The 25,914-nt window shown below is 35.6% G+C and overlaps 3 protein-coding genes across 5 annotated transcripts in view; 1 reads left to right on the forward strand and 2 right to left on the reverse strand.

Annotated features, from left to right (window-relative positions):
* Nucleotides 1-13,738, forward strand: part of LOC128185575 (activating signal cointegrator 1 complex subunit 3-like) — a 93,891-nt gene extending 80,153 nt beyond the window's left edge. For 2 of the 3 annotated variants that reach the window (XM_052855155.1, XM_052855156.1), the window contains exons 35-42: nt 8,016-8,127; nt 10,705-10,839; nt 11,380-11,435; nt 11,616-11,784; nt 12,053-12,204; nt 12,373-12,644; nt 12,752-12,843; nt 13,117-13,738. In XM_052855155.1, coding sequence (XP_052711115.1) covers nt 8,016-8,127; nt 10,705-10,839; nt 11,380-11,435; nt 11,616-11,784; nt 12,053-12,204; nt 12,373-12,644; nt 12,752-12,843; nt 13,117-13,443 — 1,315 coding nt within the window. In that variant the 3' untranslated portion in view covers nt 13,444-13,738. The remainder of the gene's footprint in view (nt 1-8,015; nt 8,128-10,704; nt 10,840-11,379; nt 11,436-11,615; nt 11,785-12,052; nt 12,205-12,372; nt 12,645-12,751; nt 12,844-13,116) is intronic. The other variant, XM_052855157.1, reaches the window with a different exon arrangement.
* On the reverse strand, nt 3,326-7,898 carry LOC128185579 (uncharacterized). The gene is made up of 6 exons (XM_052855167.1): nt 7,068-7,898; nt 6,529-6,816; nt 5,704-6,033; nt 4,598-4,984; nt 3,597-3,681; nt 3,326-3,474 (listed from the first exon to the last, which is right to left on the reverse strand). Exons 1-6 carry the CDS (start codon nt 7,129-7,131, stop codon nt 3,372-3,374), a joined length of 1,257 nt encoding a protein of 418 aa, XP_052711127.1. The 5' UTR covers nt 7,132-7,898; the 3' UTR covers nt 3,326-3,371.
* A 139-nt stretch (nt 13,739-13,877) lies between the features above and the next one.
* On the reverse strand, nt 13,878-22,376 carry LOC128184979 (protein phosphatase 1 regulatory subunit 32-like). Its single transcript, XM_052854640.1, has 12 exons — nt 22,271-22,376; nt 21,451-21,685; nt 21,081-21,234; nt 20,477-20,599; nt 20,253-20,313; nt 18,426-18,538; nt 18,030-18,101; nt 17,781-17,882; nt 17,292-17,395; nt 15,512-15,682; nt 15,015-15,182; nt 13,878-14,819 (listed from the first exon to the last, which is right to left on the reverse strand). Exons 2-12 carry the CDS (start codon nt 21,678-21,680, stop codon nt 14,744-14,746), a joined length of 1,374 nt encoding a protein of 457 aa, XP_052710600.1. The 5' UTR covers nt 21,681-21,685; nt 22,271-22,376; the 3' UTR covers nt 13,878-14,743.
* Between the last annotated feature and the right edge of the window lie 3,538 nt (nt 22,377-25,914).

The raw sequence follows: 25,914 nt of genomic DNA on the forward strand, positions 1-25,914 counted from the left end.
GGCAGGAATGTCACATTGATTTACTCTCAAGAGCTCCAGTCTCAATCCAGATTTGAAAACTGATCACTTCAAATACATATTTCAAGCATATTCCAGTATTATAAGTATTAGATGTTGAAGTATGACTTTATTTTAAAGTGCAGCAACAGTTTCAAATGTATTAAATGATCAAAGATTTCTAAGTCTGGTGGCCTGGTTGTTAAAATGGTTTCTGTTTGAATACATTTAAGAGTTTGATGGTTAAATTGATTTCAATTGGAGTTGAATTTAATACAGTGATTTACAAGATTAGATAACAAACATTTACAGAGAGTGGTTTCATAATTCACAGTTTTTGAGGTTTTCCGCCATGTTGGGTCAAGTAAATGCTCTTTGTGGGCTGAATATTTTTTATTTTTCACAGAACCTTGGGAATTTTCCTTATACTGTACAAATCTTTATGCAATTTCTTTTTAGGAATGAGCGTATGCCTTTGTACTCCACTCTGATCAGCATCCAACAAGTTAGTCTAAGATTCTATTTAATTAATAAAAAGTTTGAGGTGTAGCGATGAATTTTTATTCCCCTAAAGATAGAAGATGAGTGAGGCATATAACAATTTTGTCTTCTGCGTTTCTTTTTTTCTGTGAAAACTTAATTATTTTTTAACTGTAGCAGGTAATATCTTAAAGTTTGCCATGCATACTGTGGAATCATTAGAATTTGTTTTTTGTGGTATTCATGGGTAGCCCTCATTCATAAATTTACATCCTTGACAAAAACTTATTATAAAACAAATTAATTTTCCTACTAAATCGATCGACAAAGTCATATCCTTGCAAATAAGCAAAAAACCCACAACTGACAAATTCTTGACCCCAGATTCCATAGTATTCACCTATTAATGCCCCTCTAAATGTCATCAGATTAAGGACATTTTTGGGAGTTGATTTTAATCAACTCTCCTATGCAGTTACTCTGGCAAACCGAAAGTTAAACAATGTTTGGACCTAAGCACAAATCATCACCTCAAGACTTAGTTATCGAAAATAATCGATAAATTCGCTGTAATGAATTCTGAAGCACTGTTTTTCAAGAAAACTTATTTATGAATATCATGAAAATAGTCAGATTTTAAATGGTAGGAACAATTTAGATATTTTTTGTAGTGGTATGTATTCCTACGCTAGAGATTACCATAGTCTCGTTCAACCAGACGATCGGTGGTTTCCGTAAATTTTTGACAAGCAGAGAATCTCTCTTGCATGTCGGGGATTAACGGAGACAGCCGAGCGTCTGGTTGAACGAAACTAGAGTCCAATATTGCTTGGATCCATACAATTTTTCAGAAATATTTCGAATACTGATACATACCATGATGGAATTAATAGTATCTTTAAATATTACACGGCATGATTCATATGGGTTTTATCGAAATTCTTTTCAGAAAAATCAGAGTATTCATATTATAAAAAATGTGCGTAATTCAAATACATACATAAGTAAAAACCCATGCAAAATAAAGTATCGTTGATACTAAAATGAACAATAATCAATAAAATCGACTCCCGTCAGTATTTCAGTACTTTGATTTTTCCCTGTGTGTGTGCATGTGTTTATATAGATACACTATGTAACTGCCTGATCAGGGTTGCACAGCATACTGGATGGGGATCACAGTGTTTGACCTGGGTAGATGTGATGTGATGTACAAAGGATCAAAACTTTAAGCACATTTGAGGGTACCTGTACAACACATCTAGTTTGAATTAGCCTCTTCCAAGACTATAAAAGTATCGACTGAACTTCATCTTTTAAAAGCTCAGTATATTTGTACATGATTGTGCTAAATGCAAAGATTCAAAGTTCATTGAAGTAAGGGTAATATATGTTAGATACATTAAGGTTTGTAATACACATTTCATTTCCATTAGGATTTTTTCATGAGCACAAGGAATTTTTCACTTCATTTGCATGGAATGATCACAATTTTGTTGGAAAAGGGAACTTTGGTTTCTATTGAAAAATAAGAATTAATGTGGTATGCTGCTAATGCGGCAGAATGAAAAATATATAATTACCGATGTTAATTTTCAAGTGAAAAGGTATCTTTTTTTAATATTCAAGGAGGTAAGAATTAAGCCCATAATCATCTAAGGATGAATTTTTGGCAAATCTGCAACAGGTTGATATTGCATCTGCTTATGCTCATAAAATCTGATTACAAAAGAACTTTAAAACAATTTACTTATTACATTAACTACAAATGTCTTTCATATCATAAATATTATCAACACTGTCATTCACTTGTTATAAAGGTCAGAGTTGGTTTATATTCAGAATTCCTTTTTTCACCCCAGTTGTAACTCTGTAGTAAAAATAGTAAAAAGGTAATCGGCATACCTGGCTGGCTTCCAGGTGTTTTGTTTATCTGGAGTGCAGAGCAGCAGCAGCATCGGTAGTGCATCAGTGGCGCAGTGTAAAACCTGGACCGGACAGTGGTCATGTACATTGTGGAGTGGAGCTGGTATCACACAAACTGTATTTATACAGTGTTCATTTAAACGTTATATGATAGTCTGATGCTGACTTTTTTGCTTGGACCTTACCCAATAAACCTGACTGTGGACCTTACCCAATAGTCCTGACTGTGGACCTTACCCAATAGACCTGACTGTGGACCTTACCCAATAGACCTGACTGATATTGCAAAGATAGTCGTCAGTAATATGGCATCACTTTAATGTACAGATGGTACATGAGGTATCACTTATGCTTTTTGACTTGTGTCTTTATAACATTGAGTTGTTCAATGTTAGACGTAACATGTGGAATGGTGCAAGTATCTCAAAACAAATATTAACAATCCCACAATGCTGTGAACAACAACAGGTTTTTTTTATGGCGCATTGTAAAATCTGGTCTATAAGATTCAATTTAAGGAATTATACATACAACAAGTTGGTAGCTGAGTTTGTTGAATATATTTATTTGTTTAAATAATATGCCAAGAAAGTGACAGAAAATGTTGCATTTATGACCTAATTTAAAACCTGGCACTGGAAATTAAGAAATGTGTTGTGTCTAAATAACTTTGTATCTTATCACGGCAAAGTATGAACCCATTTAGTTATGGATGATAATAGTAACTTGGAGTCCATCATTAAGTGATGTTTTAACATTCACAGATGTGTTTAACATGCACAAATACATGAGAGAAGGTTTTTGTTTTGATTTATAAGTGTTATTACATGTATTACAATACTATGATGTTATCCAAATGAAATGAAGACACAGGACACTGACTCAGGAAATGAGTGCATTATGTTGTGTCTATATAAAAGAAAACTAATATGAAAATATTGCTTTTTTATTATAAGAAATGATCAATTTTAAAAGTTGACAGTAAAATTGTCATCTTCATAGGCATGTATGACATTGGTCCCTGGCCTGTGAATATGTTCTCTGGACTCGGAGACCTCGTCAGTCCTCTTTCTACAAATAAACAAGTAGAACAGTTCAGTACATTAAAGTGGGTAGTCAGACTCAAAGGGGAGATTATTCATTGTTAACAATGGGCAGACAACTCTGTTATAATTTATCCGTAGTGAACATACCTGCATATAAGAATGGTAGCGATGATGAAAATGATGAAGAAAAGCCCACACACTGTAGAGATTACTGCAACCAGAATCACCTCATCTGTAACAGAGAAACCCACAAATAGGAACAGTAAATACTAACAGAGGAACCCACAAATAGGAACAGTAAATAGTAACAGAGGAACCCACAAATAGGAACAGTAAATACTAACAGAGAAACCCACTAATAGGGACAGTAAATACTAACAGAGGAATCCACAAATAGGATCAGTAAATACTAACAGAGGAACCCACAAACAGGAACAGTTAATACTAACAGAGAAACCCACAAATAGGAACAGTAAATAGTAACAGAGGAACCCACAAATAGGAACAGTAAATAGTAACAGAGGAACCCACAAATAGGAACAGTAAACCCACAAATAGGAACAGTAAATACTAACAGAGGAACCCACAAATAGGAACAGTAAATAGTAACAGAGGAACCCACAAATAGGAACAGTAAATACTAACAGAGGAACCCACAAATAGGAACAGTAAACCCACAAATAAGAACAGTAAATACTAACAGAGGAACCTACAAATAGGACCAGTAAACCCACAAATAGGAACAGTAAATACTAACAGAGGAACCCACAAATAGGAACAGTAAACCCTCCCTCAAATAGGAACAGTAAATACTAATAGATACAGTAAATACTTAACAGTTGAATTTTGTGTGCAATATCTCACAAGTGTGTAGTTTTGTGTGTGCGTTTCAAAGCCAATACTTTGATGATGTTGACTTGGCTGAATTCTATCAGGTTGAATGACCTTATCACTCATAATATTTACACATGCAGAATAAACATTTTTCAGGAAGACAATAACCATTCTGCATAGTAACTACTGTGGTATGTCAGACCTAGACATGCAAATGGGTTTGGTTATAATTATCTGATTGGATGAAATGGACATAATAATTTATTGATTATTTGTTGATTGGTTGAAATATATTAGTACCGGTAAGTAATCACCTGATTGGCTGATCCTCTGGGTACTTTGTCCAGTGATGGACACAGAAGATAAAGACACAGTGGCAGTCGCAGATACTGTATACAAAGAGAGATAACTTGTCCTAGATTCATCAAGACTTGAGTCAGTTTCTGAATTGTCAGGTCTCAGGACAGTTTTTGAATTATCAGGACCTGCAGCAGTTTTGGAAATGTCCAGACCTGCAGTGCTGGTGGAGTTCCAGTGCATGCTGGGTAGAGAAGTCTGGTTGACTTCCTGAGTGGAGTAATGTCCCATCTCTGAAGCCGTGAGGATGCTTGAAGGGAGGTAACTCAGATGAGTTGCTGTGACGATTTCCAAGCTGCTGATTTCTGAGGTTATCACAGGAGAGCCACATTTAACCGTCATATCTAAAGACATGTTGTACTTTTAAAAGGAGTAAGGAAATTTAATCCATGAGTATTATGAGGTGATCAAATCCAATAGTCTATAGAGCTTTATGATAGATTTGGTCACCCTGACAGTACTTTCACCGCATTATATTCAAAGAAAGTTTCCCTATTACCTATATCTACATGATTTTCAGCAATTGTACAATTGAATTAAAAAAGTCATCGATGAAATGTTTCGGAGTATTGTTACTAAATCCATCACTAGTGTTATCACAGACAAAGACACAGAAACTGTAAATGTATGTAAAATAATGCTCGTTTTATTGGTCAGAGAAGGTCAACGTTTTTGCATAATGGTAAATATTTGACCTTTATCATTTAGAATTTGTTTTGACAGTTTGTTAGGTGTCATTTAATTACTTTATACAAGGAAATATTTGCTATTGTTATATTTTCGCCCCTTTAGCCCTCCTTGTCACTTTTTAAACATAACTTTGTCTGGGCGAATTCAAGGCTGGGCGAAACTGTTTGCAAGCAAAGAAGGTCGAAAATATCATGGGGCAAAAATAACCCCGTATACAGTAACCGCCAAATGCAAGACTTTGAGGGAGGGTGCAGCAGCTCTCATATTCTCTTCAGAGAAGTGGAAATACAATTAGCTTTCATATTTGGATAAAGGCTATGCTAAAGTAAGATTATAGCTCTATTAGACATTGAGTACGGGTAGTTGGACTCACCTGTGCCAGTCAGTTTGAGCCACAGTCTGAATTCTTGCTCCGGGAACTTGTTGTCCAGGAGCACCTCCAGGCTGGAGATGTTGGAGAATTCCAGTCTGTTGATGACCTGGAGCTTTGTGATGTGTTTACTGAGGGACTCGGTGGATAGTATGTAGACCACATAGGGGGCCTTGGTCTGCTCCAGGGTGAGGACACTAATGTTTTGACCCTTGACCTCACAGGAACACTTAATGGGAGACAGTTTGGGGGAGGGGTACTGAGGGGAAGTCAGGTAAATGGTGGATCTGTGCCGCTCCAGGAAGTCAGTGCACAAGTCAAAGCTCTGCGACTCTGAAAGTATGGAAAGGACTCGGAGTTAATGAAATTAATCAGTTTAGCTCTGCATTTCTTTTAACAAAGAAAAGACTCACAGTTTGTGATACAGATAAGGCCCCGGGCAACATGAAAGACGAGCTCATTTTTGATCTGAGTCTCTTTTACAAAAGAAATATACCGGTATAGCAGAAAATTGAGACTGAGATCAAAAGTGAGCTCATCTGAGTTTTATGGCCCCGGGACCAGTTTGTACACAGAGCTCTGCAACTTTGCATGCAAGGAATGGACCCAGAATCAGTGCTATAGATCAGCATGTATAACAAAGAAATTAAGTTTACTTCTGTATATAAATGTGCATACATTAGATAGATTAGAGGAGATTTCTCTAACAATTTGTAGATTGTAAACTGTTGATTTTTCTTACGATTTCTTGACATGCAACCATACGAGCCTTTTACTAAACATTTTGTAAATGTAACACTTTTGAAGAAGAACATTACCGGTACTTACTTGCCACACACTGGTACAAGACTTTTAGTTCGGTGGCATTCTCTCTGCACACAGACAAGTACTGATCTGTGGGGACCTTGAAAGAGCAGGACGGTCTGCCGTTACAGTGTCTGACACTTGGCGGGGCCAGAAACTCCACCCCCTGGCAGGAGTCAGCTGACACATCGCAGCCTTGTGATTGGTTGTAAGCATAGATCTCATAGTCTATGTGAATCAGCCAATCAGGACTAGAGCAGTTCAGGTCTATCTCCCTTCCTGCACACTGGGTTACCTCCCTGCAGTGGGTTGCTTTACAAGGAGACAGAATTGTATAAAATTAGAGAGGAACTTGAATTCATCATATCATGATTTATCATGATTTGGTTTTATAACTATATCTATACATACATCGGATGATACTTTTCATGGTCTCTTTTGAGTTTTACTGATATGAAGTAATTTTGATAATTATACTTCTGAGTGTTGTCTGTTTGAATGTAAATATAAACAGTTATACAATATTAGCCGTAATGTTTAATAATTAAATGAACGAGTCTTACCTCTATGAAATATTATTACCATTCCCATTATCAAACAAATCATAAACTCAAGTGAAGACTTCATCCTTATTCTGTCTTATGAATGTAAATATAGTCTCTATCATTTTGTCTCCAATATTCACATCATCCACATTAAATTAAAGCCCAGCTTCCCTGTGAAAGTTTCAGTGGTGTGGATTTTCCCTGAATATCAAATTAGTTGGATGAAACATTAAACTGGTCCTTAAGAAATAAAATCTCTATGTCTTTACACTGTCTTTGTAGAGTTTGTACAGCCTCCTGCTCTACAGGACAAGATGTTACCTCTCCTCTGTCTTCATACAATACGGTCCTATCCCTGGATCAATTATGTCTCATTATGTGCTTACCTATCTCACACACCGCCCTGAATTCATTATCCCTCACAAAATGGTCATCAATTGATTTTAATCCCCTGACTTTAGTGTTCAAGGTTTTGATGTCTTGTTTATGGTCAGATGTGAGACTCAGTGAATCTGTAATGATGGGTCCAAGTTAGCGACTGCCTGGAATGTTTTGTTCAGAAGGATTTAACTCTGTCTTTTTTATGTTCATCTCTTTTTACTGTGTATATCCCTCACGATTATTCTGAATATCATGATCTCCCATTGATGAACATTCATGACACTTTTTGAATCTATTTATCCAATGGAAGCAGACATCTGCCTGCAAACTATGTATATAAACCATTCAAACTAACAGCAAAGTAAATTTCATCCTCACTTATCTTTGGGTATTTTCTAAATTATTCTAATTCATCAGAAATTATGAATTACAGGTACATTAATAATGAATCAGATTTGTCCCTAGCTCTTCACAATAAGCATATACTGTAACTGCCAAATATCACTGGTTTAAACTGTTAATACATGTACTGGTATAATGCACTAAACTCTTAGATTGAGTGTCTTTTATAAACTCTCTTTATAGGTACTACAATTTAGATAGCACAGACTTTGACTCCATCAACAAGTTCCTGTCCTCTTTAGTTGAAAAGGCCTTATATGAACTTGAATGTTCCTACTGTATTGAGGTGGATGATGTAAGTATTGTAGTATTTCTGTGTGATCTGAAGTGTTCCTACTGTATTGAGGTGGATGATGTAAGTATTGTAGTATATCTGTGAGATCTGAAGTGTTCCTACTGTATTGAGGTGGATGATGTAAGTATTGTAGTATATCTGTGTGATCTGAAGTGTTCCTACTGTATTGAGGTGGATGATGTAAGTATTGTAGTATATCTGTGTGATCTGAAGTGTTCCTACTGTATTGAGGTGGATGATGTAAGTATTGTAGTATATCTGTGAGATCTGAAGTGTTCCTACTGTATTGAGGTGGATGATGTAAGTATTGTAGTATATCTGTGTGATCTGAAGTGTTCCTACTGTATTGAGGTGGATGATGTAAGTATTGTAGTATATCTGTGTGATCTGAAGTGTTCCTACTGTATTGAGGTGGATGATGTAAGTATTGTAGTATATCTGTGTGATCTGAAGTGTTCCTACTGTATTGAGGTGGATGATGTAAGTATTGTAGTATATCTGTGTGATCTGAAGTGTTCCTACTGTATTGAGGTGGATGATGTAAGTATTGCAGTATATCTGTGAGATCTGGAGTGTTCCTACACTATTGAAGTGGATGATGTAAGTATTGTAGTATGTCTGTGTGATCTGGAGTGTTCCTACTGTATTTAGGTGGATGATGTAAGTATTGTAGTATATCTGTGAGATCTGAAGTGTTCCTACTGTATTGAGGTGGATGATGTAAGTATTGTAGTATATCTGTGAGATCTGAAGTGTTCCTACTGTATTGAGGTGGATGATGTAAGTATTGTAGTATATCTGTGTGATCTGAAGTGTCCCTACTGTATTGAGGTGGATGATGTAAGTATTGTAGTATATCTGTGTGATCTGAAGTGTTCCTACTGTATTGAGGTGGATGATGTAAGTATTGTAGTATATCTGTGAGATCTGAAGTGTTCCTACTGTATTTAGGTGGATGATGTAAGTATTGTAGTATATCTGTGTGATCTGAAGTGTTCCTACTGTATTGAGGTGGATGATGTAAGTATTGTAGTATATCTGTGAGATCTGAAGTGTTCCTACTGTATTGAGGTGGATGATGTAAGTATTGTAGTATATCTGTGAGATCTGAAGTGTTCCTACTGTATTGAGGCGGACGATGTAAGTATTGTAGTATATCTATGAGATCTGAAGTGTTCCTACTGTATTGAGGTGGATGATGTAAGTATTGTTGTATATCTGTGTGATCTGGAGTGTTCCTACTGTATTGAGGTGGATGATGTAAGTATTGCAGAATATCTGTGTGATCTGAAGTGTTCCTACTGTATTGAGGTGGATGAAGTAAGTATTGTAGTATATCTGTGAGATCTGAAGTGTTCCTACTGTATTGAGGTGGATGATGTAAGTATTGTAGTATATCTGTGAGATCTGAAGTGTTCCTACTGTATTGAGGTGGATGATGTAAGTATTGTAGTATATCTGTGTGATCTGAAGTGTTCCTACTGTATTGAGGTGGATGATGTAAGTATTGTAGTATATCTGTGTGATCTGAAGTGTTCCTACTGTATTGAGGTGGATGATGTAAGTATTGTAGTATATCTGTGTGAACTGGAGTGTTTATAACTATACTGTATTTAGGTGGATGATGTAAGTACTGTAGTACATTTGTATTTCTGTGAACTGGAGTGTTCCTTCTGTTTTGAGGTGAACGTAAAATATATATCTTTTTTAAATTGAAGTGTTCCTACTTTATAGTGTTAAATGATGGTATTTGTTAAACAATGGTATTAATAAGCATTATTGCATAAGTCTATAACGTTTCAATGTACCTGGGTAAATAGATTAATAATCAAAGTACTGAAGTACTGTCGGGAGTTGATTTTATTGATCATTATCAATTTTGAAATTAACGATATGTTAATTTGCCTGGCAAGTAGTTTCTAATCTGTATTTGAATTTTGCACATTTTTATAATATGAATTCTCGAACTTTTCCAACAAGAATTTCGAGAAAATCCCGTATGAATCATGTTGTGTAATATTTAAAGATAGAATTAATTCCATCAAACTGTTTATCAGTAATGGAAATGTTTCTAAAAATTGTACACGTCTGGGTCCAAGCAATATTGAACTCTAGTCTCGTTCAACCAGACGCTCAGCTGTCTCCGTTAATCTCCGACTACCAAGAGAGACTCTCTGCTTGTCGGAGATTTACGGAGACAGCCGAGCGTCTGGTTGAACAAGACTATATTTAACCCTGGCATAGGAATACATGTATATACTTTTGAAAAACAATGGTGCAGCATACAGTACACCGAATTTATCTATTATTTTCAAGATGTACGTCTTGTCAGTGGTGATGATTTGTGCTTAGGTCCAAACACTGTTTCACTTTCGGTTTGCCAGAGTAACTGCGTAGGAGAGTTGATTAAAATCAACTCCCAAAAACCATGTACCCATAAAACTGTTATGATAATTTTTTAGATTTCAAGGTATCTAATGAAATACAAGAAAAATTTTACACTAGTATTTGAGATAAGACATTTCATTTGTGGCCTGAATTGTCAGATACTGTCTACTTTTGGTTTCTGTTTGACAGGATCAGCGAGGTGTGCACCCAATGACCCTGGGGAGGATCTCCTCTTACTACTACCTCAATCACAAGACCATGAGGATGTTCCGGGACGAACTCAAGTCCGAGTGTACCATGCCAGAGCTGATCGAGGTCCTCTCTGTAAGTGTCATGTGACCGAGGTGTCATAGAATGTGAATGATATTATTGGTCATAACATGTATCTCATATCACTGAACAATATTAGTATATATAGGATCTAACCTCTTAGTACCTGAAGAGTTTTGGTCATAAAATGTGAAAACAGTGTGTGTCAAAGGTATCAGTTATAGAACCATTTTAACAAAACCTTGGACTTTCAGTATGGCATAGCTATCTACAGTTTATTTCTTGCATCAAAACAAGTTAAAAATGAGTGGTTCCAAGCGAAATATGCACCAATTGCGTAGTCTCGGCTAAAAAGCCAGATAAATCTTGTTGATATTAAAGAGCCATGGCTGAGTGGTCGGCAATGAAATAGACAGGCCTACGTCACATTGCTGTATGACACAACTACCAAAAGTCCAAGGTCTTGTTAAAATGGTTCTCAATTGTAACTTCGGAGTGTGTCAAAAGTTTTAATCATAGAATAAAACTACATCTGAAAGAGATTGTTCTATACTCAGTTAATGTTAATGCAAGGATTGTAAATTTATTTAACAGAATGCAGAGGAGTATGCACAGTTACCTGTCCGACACAATGAGGACCAGATTAACAGGTGAGTCATACATTCAGGTTGTCACAGTATGTACGTATTGTACCTATCAACAGATACACCTTTTTCCCTAATAATGTTTACACAGGATAGAAAGAAGATTGTATCCCATGCAAATGTAAATAATTGTGATATTATTCATTATCATACATCATTGTGTTTCACTCTTCTTTCCCTGTACAGTCAGCTGGCCCAGAAGGTGCCCCTGGAGGTGAACCCCCACACCTACGACTCCTCCCACACCAAGACCCACATCCTGCTACAGTGCCACTTTGGTCAGCTGCCCCTCCCCTCCACCGACTACAACACGGACACCAAGTCTGTGCTGGATCAGGCCATCAGAATCCTGCAGGTCAGTCCTCATGTAGTTTCTAACGTAATGTGTACATGTGTAATAAGGTGCAGAATTTTACTGGTCTACAGGGGTAAATGTTTGTCATCCACACAGAGAGTTTGAAATCTAATCAGGAGGTTTGCTTTGGCTTGCTAAAATATAAAGCTTTGTAACAAACATCACAGAACATAAAGCATTACAAAGTACTGTATTAAACATCCCATCAGTACAAACATTGCTTAGCTCCACTGTGAGAGGTGACTAATGTTAGACTTGTATATTCCAGGCCATGCTGGATGTGAGTGCAGACGAGGGCTGGCTAGTCACCTCCCTACGAATCACTCAGCTCATACAAATGGTCATCCAGGGACGCTGGTACCATGACAACGCCCTCCTGACCCTGCCTCATATGACACCATTTCACATCAGCTGTCTAAAGTATGTGGCCTCGTCTTCTGAATCATTGTTATCATAAAGTCCCTATGTAGCACACCCTTATAGAACCATTTATTTCATTGAGCTTTTGAACAACAACTGTGACTCTACAGCATCTTTTTACAGATTAGTACATTAGTATTACAAGAGACTCTTTTATTTTTTGTTAAGCAGTAGGCCAGGTGGAGAAGGTGCTAAGCGGAAAGGATTTCCCAACATTCAGGGTCCCATTCAGACTCTCCCAGAATTCCTAGCAGTGTGCGATGGTAAATTTGATGCTGTCTTGGCGATGCTAGGGGAGGACATGACAAGGAATCAGCTGGATCAGCTTTACCAGGTCATGGGCACTCTCCCTCAGGTCGAGGTCAACATGGAGGTCAAAGGTTGGTGGGAAGGAGGTGAAGGTCAACAGGAAGCTAGGAAGGTCAGCAAAGCACACACAGGTAAGAAGTTACATTTAGTCATTGAAGGGTGGTCTAAGAATATATAGTTGTTGAATTGCCAAATTTTTATAGTGGAATAATTTTTTGACCTGATTTTGTAATGACAGGTGGACGTAGACCAGACAGTGACTGGATCCAGGTCCATGCTGACCAGGAGTATGTCATAGAGGTCACACTTAAGAGACTTAACAAGTTCAAGGTCAGTGTCTGGTACAATACATGTACTCCATAATTAAAAAAAGAAATACATGTACTAATCATAGGTTTTGAATCTTACTAAAAATTCTAAATAGGAGAGTTGATTTCATGTCAGATGAGACTCTAAGTGAAACAGGAACAGTTCTAAACACTAGTGTCATATTTTGCACAAATTATTAAGCTTGTATACAATTATATAAGGGCAGATCTATCCTTATTTTAGCTGCTAACATGTACTTGTGATATCTACTATACTTTGCACTTTTATTTGCAGAAAAGAGACAGCAAAGCCCATGCTCCTAGATTCCCCAAGCCAAAAGACGAGGGTTGGTTTTTGATCATTGGAGACATAGAGAATCGCGAGGTGGTGGCATTGAAGAGGGTAGGATACCTCCGAGGTGCTTCCCGGCAGAGTCTGGCCATCTACACCCCCGAGACCCTCGGGCGGGTCATCTACACGCTTTACCTGATGAGCGACGCATACCTTGGCCTGGATCAGCAGTACGACATCTGTCTGGATATCATTCCGGCTAGTATAGAGACCCAGGTCAACACCGAAATATCTAATGAACTCAATGATCTGGATTTCAGTGACTCCTGATAGGTGATCTGGATTTTGATGAATGTGATTTTGGATCTGGATTTCAGTGATTTCCTGTTAGCTGATTTGGATTTTGATGAATGTGATTGGTAATCTGGAAATCATTGACTAATATATAGGTTGTTTGGATTGGGATGAATGTTATATTGAGTGATCCAGATTCCTGTAAACAAGGACCTGCACTGTGATATTGTTACGTGCCGTAAAATAATGCTACATATGGGGACCGTCAAAGGTTATTAAGAAATCATGTAAAAACTGATAATGTTTGTCAAATAAAAATCAAAGCATTGTTTCATTGGTATTTTGCTTCTGAAAATGTTTTTCTTTAACTGATTAAAACTGGCTTAAATAATTAAAAACAGTAATTCAGAAAATGTTCCACATGCCAAATACATAGTCACAACTGCATCAGGGAAAACATAATGAATGTAAAGTGTTTCCATAAAATTTATTATGTGTAAAACATGGTCAATAAAATAGGTTCTGATGAGCATGCAATATCCCATGTAAACAATATTTTACAAAACACCTAGAACAATGGACATCACAAAGTCCATATATACATAATTATATCAATTTACAAAGGGCAAAATAAACACAGGGGAATGTTACATATGCATTAAAATATTTTCATAATTCTGCATTTAAGGAACAAGCAAAAAGGCATCTTTTATTAATAAGAAGAGATGCATCATGTAACCCCAGACCATGACAAATGTTCTAAACAAGAAGGACAACCCTGTCTATACAAAACAATAATCAGCTGATTTCAAAACATGATCGATAAAAAAACAAAACAGTAAACAAAAGTATCACAGTTAACATTCAGGAGACAGAAGATTAAGGAGAGACACAAAACAAGTCAATCTGTATACACTGAATTAGCAGGCTCTTTGATTCGAAAAATGTGAAACATCTTAAGAACCTGTTCGTTTGTAGTACAAATTATAGACCTCATAATTATACAGCACATAAATTAACACCGTTTAATACTGGTTGGAAAAAAATCACAGAGAAATTAGCACTTGTATTGCTTACTTAAAACTCAAAAGTCCTTCAACAAGCTAGCAAATAAACAAACAACTTCTCATAACTCATAATTTTTTTTTTAAAATTCTGATACATAAGAGTTAAAAGGTTATACAACCTTCAAAGTAAGCTAAATATTTTGTCAGTTTAGATCCAGTTGTTCAATGTTTGATTTATAATACATATTGCAGTGAGTTCACACTTGTTGACCATCAGTTTAATGGTATACTTCTATCATTGATTAACTTTCTATTCCTCTTTGTGTTGATTATGACACGACTAAGGAGTGAGACTTCATATCATGTGTGTGATCATCAAAGAATACGTCTCTTGCTTTGATACTCCTGAAACACAAAAATAGACAGGTGTAGGTAAAAAACACAACACAGATGATAGGTCTATATCACTATAGCACATTATATGTAGACACATCACTGTAGGGGCATTTGGAAGATGCTGACATGCTAATAGCACACACTACTCAGTCAGGTGTCATTTGATTGTCAATACCTGTCACAAAATATCACACCTTGACCTACCTGGAAACATATGGCTCCAGCCTCCTCAGAGTGGCGGTAGACTGGACGTCAGGCCCGTGCGAGTGCACCGCGGTGCTCTTGGTGAATCCATCAGGCTTCTGGGTCTGTACGGCTCCTCGTGTGTGTCCCTCACGGTCCCTACCCACAGGGGTTGGGTCCTGTCCAAACCTACAAAACAAACCCAGGCAACTACAGGGAAAATTCAAGAAATCAAAACACATGTACAAACATCTAAACTTATATGTATATTTTTTGAAATTTTGAGCATATTATTTATGTACAAAAAAACCTTGAAGAAAGCATTTTTAATTTTCCAGCTGCAATTTGATGTATTTTAATTATCTATTTATGTACAAAAAAACCTTGAAGAAAGCATTTTTAATTTTCCAGCTGCAATTTGATGTATTTTAATTATCTATAAACACGTGATGAGGTTTGGCCTCAATTATAACCAGATGAAAGGTTTGAGATCCAATTAGAGTCTGACAATGATGTACCTCGTCAGGTAGTGGGTTGTGAACCTCTTGTAATCATCAGGCTGGGCCACAAAGCGGTCGTTGTTCTCGCTGTACCCTGACAGCTCTTGACTCCCCACAGCAGTGGTGTTCAGGCGGTCAGCCTCAGTGGGCGTTGGCCGCTGCTGGCCCTGGTACATCTTCATGGTAATGCTGTGAACAAAAATTTAATAATCATAATTCAAATCTCTAATTAATTATCAAACCTCTAATTTATTGCATTTCTTTAAGATTATAATTTACATTCAGTCTAACATTTTGTCTAAATTCTTTAAATGAATAAATTTTATACCCCACACCAGTAATCTCCCTTACCTACACCAGTAATCTCTTTTACCTACACAAGTAATCTCCCTTACCTATACTAGTAATTTCCCATTCTCTCACCAGAGGTCGTGCTACACAAGCTTCGCTTACACCTCTGTCAACGCCCGATGTACAAGATTCTTCTACAAACTTAAAGCTGCTTGGTCCGATTTTTTTGTAATTACAGTATCAAATAATTTTTCATACAAACCATTTATCTTAGAAAGTTATGGACTTTCTCCTATTTACACCAGCAGAATCAGTCTCCTTCCAAAGTTAGAAATATTTAAAGTAAATAAAAATAATTCCCTTTTGGGCAAATGAAAATGCATCATGGGATGTTTATAAAAGAGAACCGTTTGGTTTCGTCACCCAAATGATTGGGGTTATTAAACTCGCATGTTATGTATTAATTGTAAACAAAGCAAACTTCAGATATATTAGTGAACAAAACATACATAGGTTTATTTGCAATTTGCCTGAACATTATGACCTTTATTATAGCGATGTCAAAGTCGTAACACAACCATACCTGTCTTGGCTTTAGGGTGAATTTTCATAAGAGGCGAAATAACGCGATACCCTTTTATTTCGTTTGTTTTGTTAGCAAATTTTGTACTTAATTTTTTTCATTGAAATTTTGTTTAATCAACTGGGAAAACTACTGCAATGTCTTAAATTATACATATACTTTGCAAAACCATCGTTTAAAAATGTGCACAAAATTTGATATAAAATCGGACCAAGCAGCTTTAAACGGTGGGCAAAATGTAATTAAAATCTGTGTAATTGTTCCTTTTGTCTATGAATATGATTATGAATAATTAAATTTAAATCTTTTATGCAGTATATTCATTTTTATTTCAAAGTTACTGGGAAAACTATTTTGCGGAGGTAAATATTAAAATATGATCACATGATCTAGTTTGACAGATGTTTGAAAAATCAGTTTCTGTACGCTACTGATTCATCGATGATTTTACATAAATCAGCAGCAATGTCATCTCCTGTGATGTTTTTAAATGTGTCCTCAAAGTCATCGTCCGTCGACGACTCCCCTTCAAGCTGATTGTACAGAAGAAGCAAATCAACAATGCCTTGTGCTCGCCATGCTTGTTTTGATCATGTGACAGACTATTTTTCCGGCGTTGACAGAGGTGTAAGCGAAGCTTGTGTAGCACGACTTCTGGTGAGAGAATGGTAATTTCCTTTACCTACACCAGTTATCTCCCTTACCTACACCAGTAATCTCCCTTACCTACACAAGTAATCTCCTTTATCTACACAAGTAATCTCCATTACCTACACCAGTAATCTCCTTTATCTACACAAGTAATCTCCCTTACCTACACCAGTAATCTCCATTACCTACACCAGTTATCTCCATTACCTACACCAGTAATCTCCCTTACCTACACCAGTTATCTCCATTACCTACACCAGTTATCTCCCTTACCTAGAGTGGTTGTTGGGGTTCTGCATGTTGAGGTACTCTGTAGGATCAACCTTCTTTGTCCTCTCTAGTCTCAGGGATGGAATGTTCTCTGCCTTATCATAGGCCTACAGAAGAAGCACAGTCAATACAGTGCAATTTGCTAGTACCTGTTACTGCTACAAATACATGTGCTGCGAATGGTACACGTTATATGTGTTATAGATGGTGTGTGACACAGATGATATACTGTGGAATCATTAGATTTCGTGGTGGCTCAATTTTCGTGGAATTCGTGGGTACCTCTCATCCACGAATTAACATCCTCCACTAATAAATAAATCAAGGTAATAAAGTCATATTTCTTTTGTAGGTTTAAGAGAATACACGAAATTACGTCCCCACGAACCTGTAAAATTTAAGCAATCCACGAAAAACTCGCCCCCACGAAAATTAATGATTCCACAGTAGATTTATAGATGCTATGCAATGTTAATACTAAACATGACTTACATCTCCCATGACTCTGTTGACATACAGGGGCTTGGCTTTTTCGTGTGTGAATCCTGTACCACGCTCTGACCCATGAGATAGGACTGGGAAGGGCTCATTACCCTGTAACATATTCAACCTTTGTTCATCACAAGTACTTATAAAGTATACATTTCTGTATTCACTTTTCATTTTAATTTCCAGCATACAAATCTATTTGTACACACCAAAGTGTGACTCACAAGTTCAGATTTATGACAGATACTGTACCTTGGAATATTCTGATCTCAAGAAGTCTGTCTTCATTATGCTAATCCCTGTGGGTCGCCCTGTAGCCCAGCCCTGACAAAGAACAAAATTCAAGTCCGTCATATCAGAAGTCAGCATATAACAGGAAAAATAATGCAAGACTAACCACATGCAGTAACTGAAATGATGAAATTTACAGCTCATATTTGCCCAAAGTATCACTATTAACATATAAGTACATGTAACTCCAATAGCTCTTTTTCCATATGTAATATAAATTTGACAATAGAGAATGTTGTCAAATAGGGTTAAAAATATTACATGGGCAAAAGTTAACATAAACACTAGCTATGATTTATGGGTTGTTGATACATCATGACAGAGTACTTGTATTATGAGATGTGTCTAAGTACTAACCGGACGTTCGTTTTTGTGGGGTGACCCTGGGATGTAAGTGATGGGTTCTACATTGTAGGCGTGGGTGAAGCCACTCTCCTCATGGGGACCGACAGTTTTGTTGGTCAGGTCCACTGTAAAGTTAACACTCTCAGTTTAATTTTATGTTAAAGTGCTATTTACCCTCAGCGAATAAGGGTTACAGCAGTATTAATTACTGAAATTAAATTGTGCATATCAGTACTAAAGGTTACATTTAATGTATATTGCTGTTTGTTTAAATCATCAGTTTAATTGTCAAACAATATGTTCTTTGAATATAATACTTCACATTCCATATTCATATGTAAAAAAAAGTTAAATATATGAGGAAAATACATTTTTCTCAAAATAATAACTGTACCTACAAGTATGTACTGTAGATTCCTAATTAAACACCAGGAATTAATTTTCGCGTAAAATCATGAGAAGCACGACGCAGATTTTAAATTATTATTTCAGGACACTGAAACTGATAAAAATTGGGCTTTTGTGATTTCATATTCTCGCTGCAAAACCATTGAATCACGAAATAAAGTACTCGCATAAAATAAGAATCTACAGTATATAAATATTTCTACTCTATAAGATGGTGGAATGAGCTAAAGATATATAGGTATAGCTGGAAGAAGTGAAAACATGCTTAACATGTAGTCGTATGATATATAAAAGTACATACGATGGGTAAACAGATACATTGTTAATGAATATACAATGCTCATGCTTTATTAGTTAAAAGATGAACTATGTATCTGATAAATCATTCTTAGGGCCTGTGGGTCATGCATAGCCAGAGAGAGCTGGGAAGAGATGAATTACCTTCAGAAGAAACTTAACAAAAGCTCTGAGTAACATGTTAAAGGGAGAAATATCAAATAAAAATCTCAAAAAAAATTTAAAATCTGAATAATAAGAAAATAAGAAATAATCTGTAAGTCTACAAGATATATATCAACAGTCTTAAAAGTAAAGTCCATCTTCAAATAGTAAAGGGGAAATATGGCAGTTTTATAATAATTAATGCTTTCAAGAACAATAGAGATGGAATGATGAGGGTTTTGAACTAACGGTACTTCAAAGTGTGAAGATAAAATTGTTATTAAACATACAAGTAAAAGCTCTTATTTTAACACAAAAGCCCTCTATTTTTTTTAAACATTTTTTCACACAATTTATAGATTCCTGAATGGCAGATCGACTTAATAATTATGCCTCATCATTACAGCTCGAACTCTGCTCTCTCTACTTATCTACTTTATAGATATATATATACTTCTTACCATGAATCTCTGAAAGATTAAAACATTAACAGTAAGTAAATTATTTAATTGCAATCAGTTTAGGGCAGTGTACAAACACATTAAATATAACTGTATTACTACACATGCACTTTACATCATTACACATACGAGTATGTTGATGGTAATGACATTGTGTTGTTTGCTAAACATTAAGACCCCAGCTGGGACTCTACAGCTAAAAGCCTTTAAATTACAATCAGTGATTGTTATTCAGTAACTCTGTTGCAATCAAAACCACAACATTCAATCAATATGAGAAATGATCAGATACCGTATATCCAGTAATTGTTTTCTAATTTTCATTTATTTCATGATCTCTTTTCAATCAAACTATTGAATATGCATAAATTATATTCTGTATTATTTTCTATCAGAAAATTGTTAAATCGCAAAAAATGACTGACACAAATTAAAAATGCTCAAATTTTTCCCGTATTCACAAGTTTTGTGACACATGGGGAAAAAACTGGATACACGGTATATTGGCTAAATAGATAGCCTGCCTTACTTCGATCAGGCTGCTCTCCCACAAACTGATGCTTCGTCTCTGACAGCATGTACTTTGGACCCTGAAATTTTACAAGAAATCTAATTTCAGTTTAAAACTAAATACATGCATGTATATGCAGCAACAAGTTCAATTTAAATTTTAATTGGGTGTGTATTTTATTTATCCAAATATAAGTAAAAATTTGATAGAAATAGACAAATAGTATGTAAGTAAAAACATACATATCCCCCATTTTCTAGTTCCACTGGGTCCTTTGCCCTGAGGGTGTGAAGGCGGGGCTTACTCTTGGGGAGGATGTCGGACGGGGCAGTGGCAGCCCGGGTATCAATAAACACTCCGTTCACCTACAACACATAGGTCTGCTTACAAATGGTTCATACAATATCATGGTTATTAGATATCATCACTTCAGTCTACAGTTCCTTCCAAGCTTATGCTGGATGGTATAGCCTTCATGTACAGATATAAAATTGGTGGTACATTTGATTTCTATTTCCCAGGGTATTAATACACATGCATGCACGTCTCCTATGGTTGTGATAAGATGGTTGGATGGTCCATGCCATTTTTAAATTTTATCCTTAAAATATGAAGAGCTTTGTATAAAGATAATAGGAAAACACTCAAATTTTAAAAATAAAATATTCAGATTTTTTCTTAATTCACTATGGTAAGTTTTTAATTTATTAAAGATATCATATGTCAAAGTTTAGGGAAAAACTAATGGTTAATTAGTTGACCACACAGCCTCCTTGCCGTAATTGTATATAGTAAAGATTCCAGTATATAATGTGAATTCAGAGTTCCCAGAGTTATAACACACACCTCTCTTATGGTTGGGTTGGTGATGGGTTTCTGCCTCACAAATCCTGACCCCTTTTGATGAACATTTCCAGGAAGGGGCTCAGTGCCGGAGTTCTCTTTATAAGGCTGGTAGTGTAACTCCGTTACACTGTGGTAATTCTTTGCACAAATTTTGCTAAAAATGACAAGCAAATATTGCCAAATACTGGTACATAAACAAACTCTTTTTCAACAATAATAAGATACTAACTCTTCCAATACAAGCATTGGGAAGATTATCTGTTTAGATGCTTTTGTAATCTCAGCTGAGATTAATGTTTTTGATGACACAATGATTTCAAAAAATGAAATTTTTTAGGCAAACAAACAAACAACGGATCAAAATCTCTACCTTAGGACGGGGTTATCCACCTCATCTAGGCGCTGGCTGTAATACACAGCAGGGCGGAAGTTGGACAAGTATCCAGTACCTGTGTGTCGGCCTGGTCGAGGCTTGAACTTGTCGTAATAACGACCATATGTAGTGGAATTAGTGGTGTTGTAAAACTTCATCATGTTGATATCCGGCCCCTGACTGGCCATGATGTGAACATTTCTACTGCCCTGTGGAAGTGGCCCCATCTTGGCTGTGTAAATTTGATAATGTACACAATGGTCAACTTCTTCATTACTTGATTTGGTTGCATGTGCATGCAATTAATTTAAGATGTTTAAAATGATAAAAAGTTTTAATACATGTGTGTTTCAATACAAATCAGATTTATCAAATGGTATATAGACTTTTAACAATAGATGTGAGTATATAAACTTGTTAAATTGCAAGAAATTTAAAGTTCTACATATTTCTATAACAGGTCTGTGAAGATATATAAAATCATAATGTCATTGTGTATGTAAATGCCATTTCTAAAATATTCAGGTACGGTACGTACATACCTACATGTAATGACATGTACGAGCGTCTTTACAAAGACTTAATTATAATTATTTCAACCATTTCACCGAATTCCGATAACACTGAATATGCTTTTATGGACAAGTGTTGCTTTTCCCCATCTGGATATGCCCATAACAATTATTGTATGGGCAAACAATTACGAAGTAATAATTTAGAAAGAAATCATCATTTAATGAAGAATGTGATATAATATTCATCCTCTTGTTCTTACCTGAAAGAAAGCAAATATAGACGAGAAACTAACAATATTTACCTTTACTGCACTTCTCGGGAAGCTTTATCGTTGTCAAAGGCAACTGTGCTCTAATGTGCACAAAATATGATGACGCGTTACAAAGAGAGGTAACTCACAACATACGTTACAAATTAGAAAACGGTAGCCATGCAATTCGACCCATAATACGACACCAATACATTTGAATGTACTTCTGTACTAGATATAGCCATATCAGATTGTTAAAAATAAATATTTTTATGAATGAGTGAAGAATCTTTAAAAAGGACCGAATGCAAAATTGAGTAGTGTGCCCTTAAGGTGGTATGGGTCATCTGTTGATATTAATGTGGAATAAAGTACAATATAATTGAAGAACTTTCACCGGTTTAGAATTTTCAAATTATACAATATTTAACCAACAAATAGCTTTTAAAAATATTTGAAAAGGTAAAAATTGTAAACCCCCCAGCGGGATTCTAACTCATGACTTACAGGTTCGTAGTAAACCCTCTAACCCACTGCGCTACGGAGTTAGGTGACTATTTTTGGAAAGAAACTACTTATATAATTACACTTTATTTTATTATTTATTTCGATAAACAATTAATACGTCACAACACGGAAGTGTCCCATACCACCTTAAAAATTGATATATCTTAGCAATCGCAACTTCTCGGCCGCAACTTCTCGGGCCTTTCCGGCAAGCTCGGAAAAACACCTCGAATGTATTACCTAGGCGTCCATGACAACCCTCCTTTTTGCAAAACTTGAAATAAATTCAACACATTTTAAGATCTGTTAAAATGTGAGTTCGACTTCATTAAAGTCAATGATATAATTATTATTATAATCCACGCATACATGTGAATTTTTTATCATTGAAATTGTAATTAGTTCTATAAGATCTAACGCATATATCTAATTTCTTTGTTTGCATATATATGGGACATAAATTTCACGATAAAAAAGCTATCCTATTCCTGAGAGAGAGAGAGGAGAGAGAAAGAAAGAGAGAGAGAGAAAGAAAGAGAGAGAGAGAGAGAAAGAAAGAGAGAGAGTTTAAGAAGGTTGTAAATTATCGGATTTCTTTTTTGCTAATCTATGACATGCAATGCAAACTTAATCATGTTTTTCACACCAGAGTTTCCCTCAAATTGTGAAAAATGGAACTGATGGGGCGGGATTATCAAATAGTTATCACGAAAGTATATGGTCTAAATAGCAATAACTAAGTTTTTCCCCCCGAATAATTTGGACATTTATTTTTAAATATTTAATTTATAAAAATAAATATTAATTTTTAATATTTTTAAAACATCTTCATTCGGTCTCGCACCGTATGGGATTTACTGACCACGTACAAACCATATTAGATCAACAGTAAACTAGGGTTAAGAACGGGGTAATTTCGACCACTTTTACTGATACGTAACTTTTAGTTTCAAATTTTGTACGATATTCCCATGAGCTTGTTTGAAATCATTTAGGATAGTTCGGATTACTTTTCTATCACGTATTTTTCTACTTCCGATGAAAAACTGTCACTGTAAACAGGAAAATGAAGAAAAATAAATGAACATATCACGCGGGTTAATTTCGACCGGTCTCGGGGTAATTTCGACCACATGGATGGTCAAATTCGACCACTTACTTTTTTTTTTTTGTCAACTACGTTATTAGTTAAAAAAACCCACGTAAAAGCGATTTAAGTATATAAACTGTAATCACGGTAATTTGGATCTGAAAAATTGGAACAATCCACCCCACCCACCCCTTCCCCTACAGTGGATTAATCCAGGTCGAACCTCTGCATCAGCGCCGTGAGAAGAAATGTAAGCTTGCAAAAAGAATAAATGATCTATCAGTACCTTTAAAATCGAAATGTCTGAGACATATGATTATCTACTTATAAAAATGAGAAACAATAAATTTGAAAGAATTGAGTTGTTTCATTTTATTACCTACTATAGCTGATGCTTATTTGTTTTATAGATTTATTCAAGGAATAATTAAGGAGTTATTCTTTGAGTATAACAAAAATATATAATTTTGGTCAGAGCGTGGTCAAATCCAATCAAGCCTGAAGGGATCGATTTATGATTGATTTTATCAGACATGTAATTGGATAGAAAATATGCTCAGATTGCACAATCTTTTCTTAGTTGTTCCGTGCAATAATTAAAATATTCTACCGATCGTTGCCGACATTGTTCGTTTGAAATGTGTGTCTTTATTGTGTGTGTAATGTATTTCTTGAAATAAAAAAAAAAACCACAAAGCAAAATTTGCTTGCGAAAATATGCTTATACTCCTTCCAACACATCGCCAATTCCTTAGAATAAAGACTGACCACCGCTGATTTTAGTTTTATAATGTACATCGCGTTTAATGAAAACTGTTCTTGACGATCCCTCTCGACCTTTTTTAAGTTATTACTGGCGGGCAATTTTATATCCACCGTCGCATCCATTGTCGCTCAATAAAGATAGCTTGACTCCTCTTCATCTTTCCTTCAGTTATTTTTTGACTGTCAAATTTTTAATAATGATAAAGTTCTTTAGTTCTAACTTAGGAATATGCAAAACAACACATGGACGCGTGATTATTTAGGCATAAAGTTTTAACCAAAGTTGTCCGGTCCATTTCATAAATTGAATGGTTTGCATGAATGTGAATTAATAAAAAAAAACATCATCTACTCAAAAATATAAGAAAAAATTGTTTTAAAACAAATTTTATTAGAATTAGTTTAGGAAATTTGATCTACATTGTATGAACTCCAAGATCATTTAAGCTGCACATTATTTATTTCACCATCGAATGCTAGGTGCGAATTCATTGTGATATAACTTAAATCCATATCAAAATGTAATTCCTCCACTGAACAACACAAAATCCGAGTTTTCTTTTAATTAAAGACAAAGTTCCAGTAGGTGCTGGCACGATAATAGTACCCCCACTGATACTGCGATTAATATCCTTTATTATATATATTTTTAAGCAAACTCTCTGTTTTTCAAAATTAAGCAAGGGGAAAACCTGTAACTTTTACTACAAGTTGAATTATTTATATTCGGACCATAATTTACGTATGATAAAAAAAACCAAGGGTGTCTGATGTATTGTGAAACCACCTTTTTGTGGCCACGAGTGGTCGAAATTGAACCGCGTCATTAAATACCATACGGGTCAATTTCGACCAAACTTCTGCGGGCAAAAGGTGTGCATTTTAAGGGAAATCGAATTAAAAATAGTTACAACCTGTAACATAAAGTAATGCACATAGAAATTAAAACAGTTTTAATTCGATACGTACTTTTGAATTTTGATACGTTATGAAATGTCAACAATGTGGTAAGAGTTGCCTCTCTTGTATTTGCCGACGTGAATGCAAGCGTTCTGAAAACGGGGATTTTAAACAAGAAAACTATTATTCTGATCAAATAATTTCAATGGAAAACAAATTTTGGGACTGAGTTTCTCTAATTCCGAAACAGCATACGTTTCTAAACACTTGCCTGAATCCTTGTGGTGAGTTTTTGTAGTTTGGTCGAAATTGATCGGTGGTCGAAATTACCCCGTATTGTTTATTGGCTAAATTCAAATGAATTATAAGCTGTTGAAACATATGTACATAATTATAAATATATAATGCTACACTCTATCCAATCAAAATCAAA

This window comes from Crassostrea angulata, chromosome 5, assembly GCF_025612915.1.
Source record: "Crassostrea angulata isolate pt1a10 chromosome 5, ASM2561291v2, whole genome shotgun sequence".
In the NCBI taxonomy this organism is placed as follows: domain Eukaryota; kingdom Metazoa; phylum Mollusca; class Bivalvia; order Ostreida; family Ostreidae; genus Magallana; species Magallana angulata.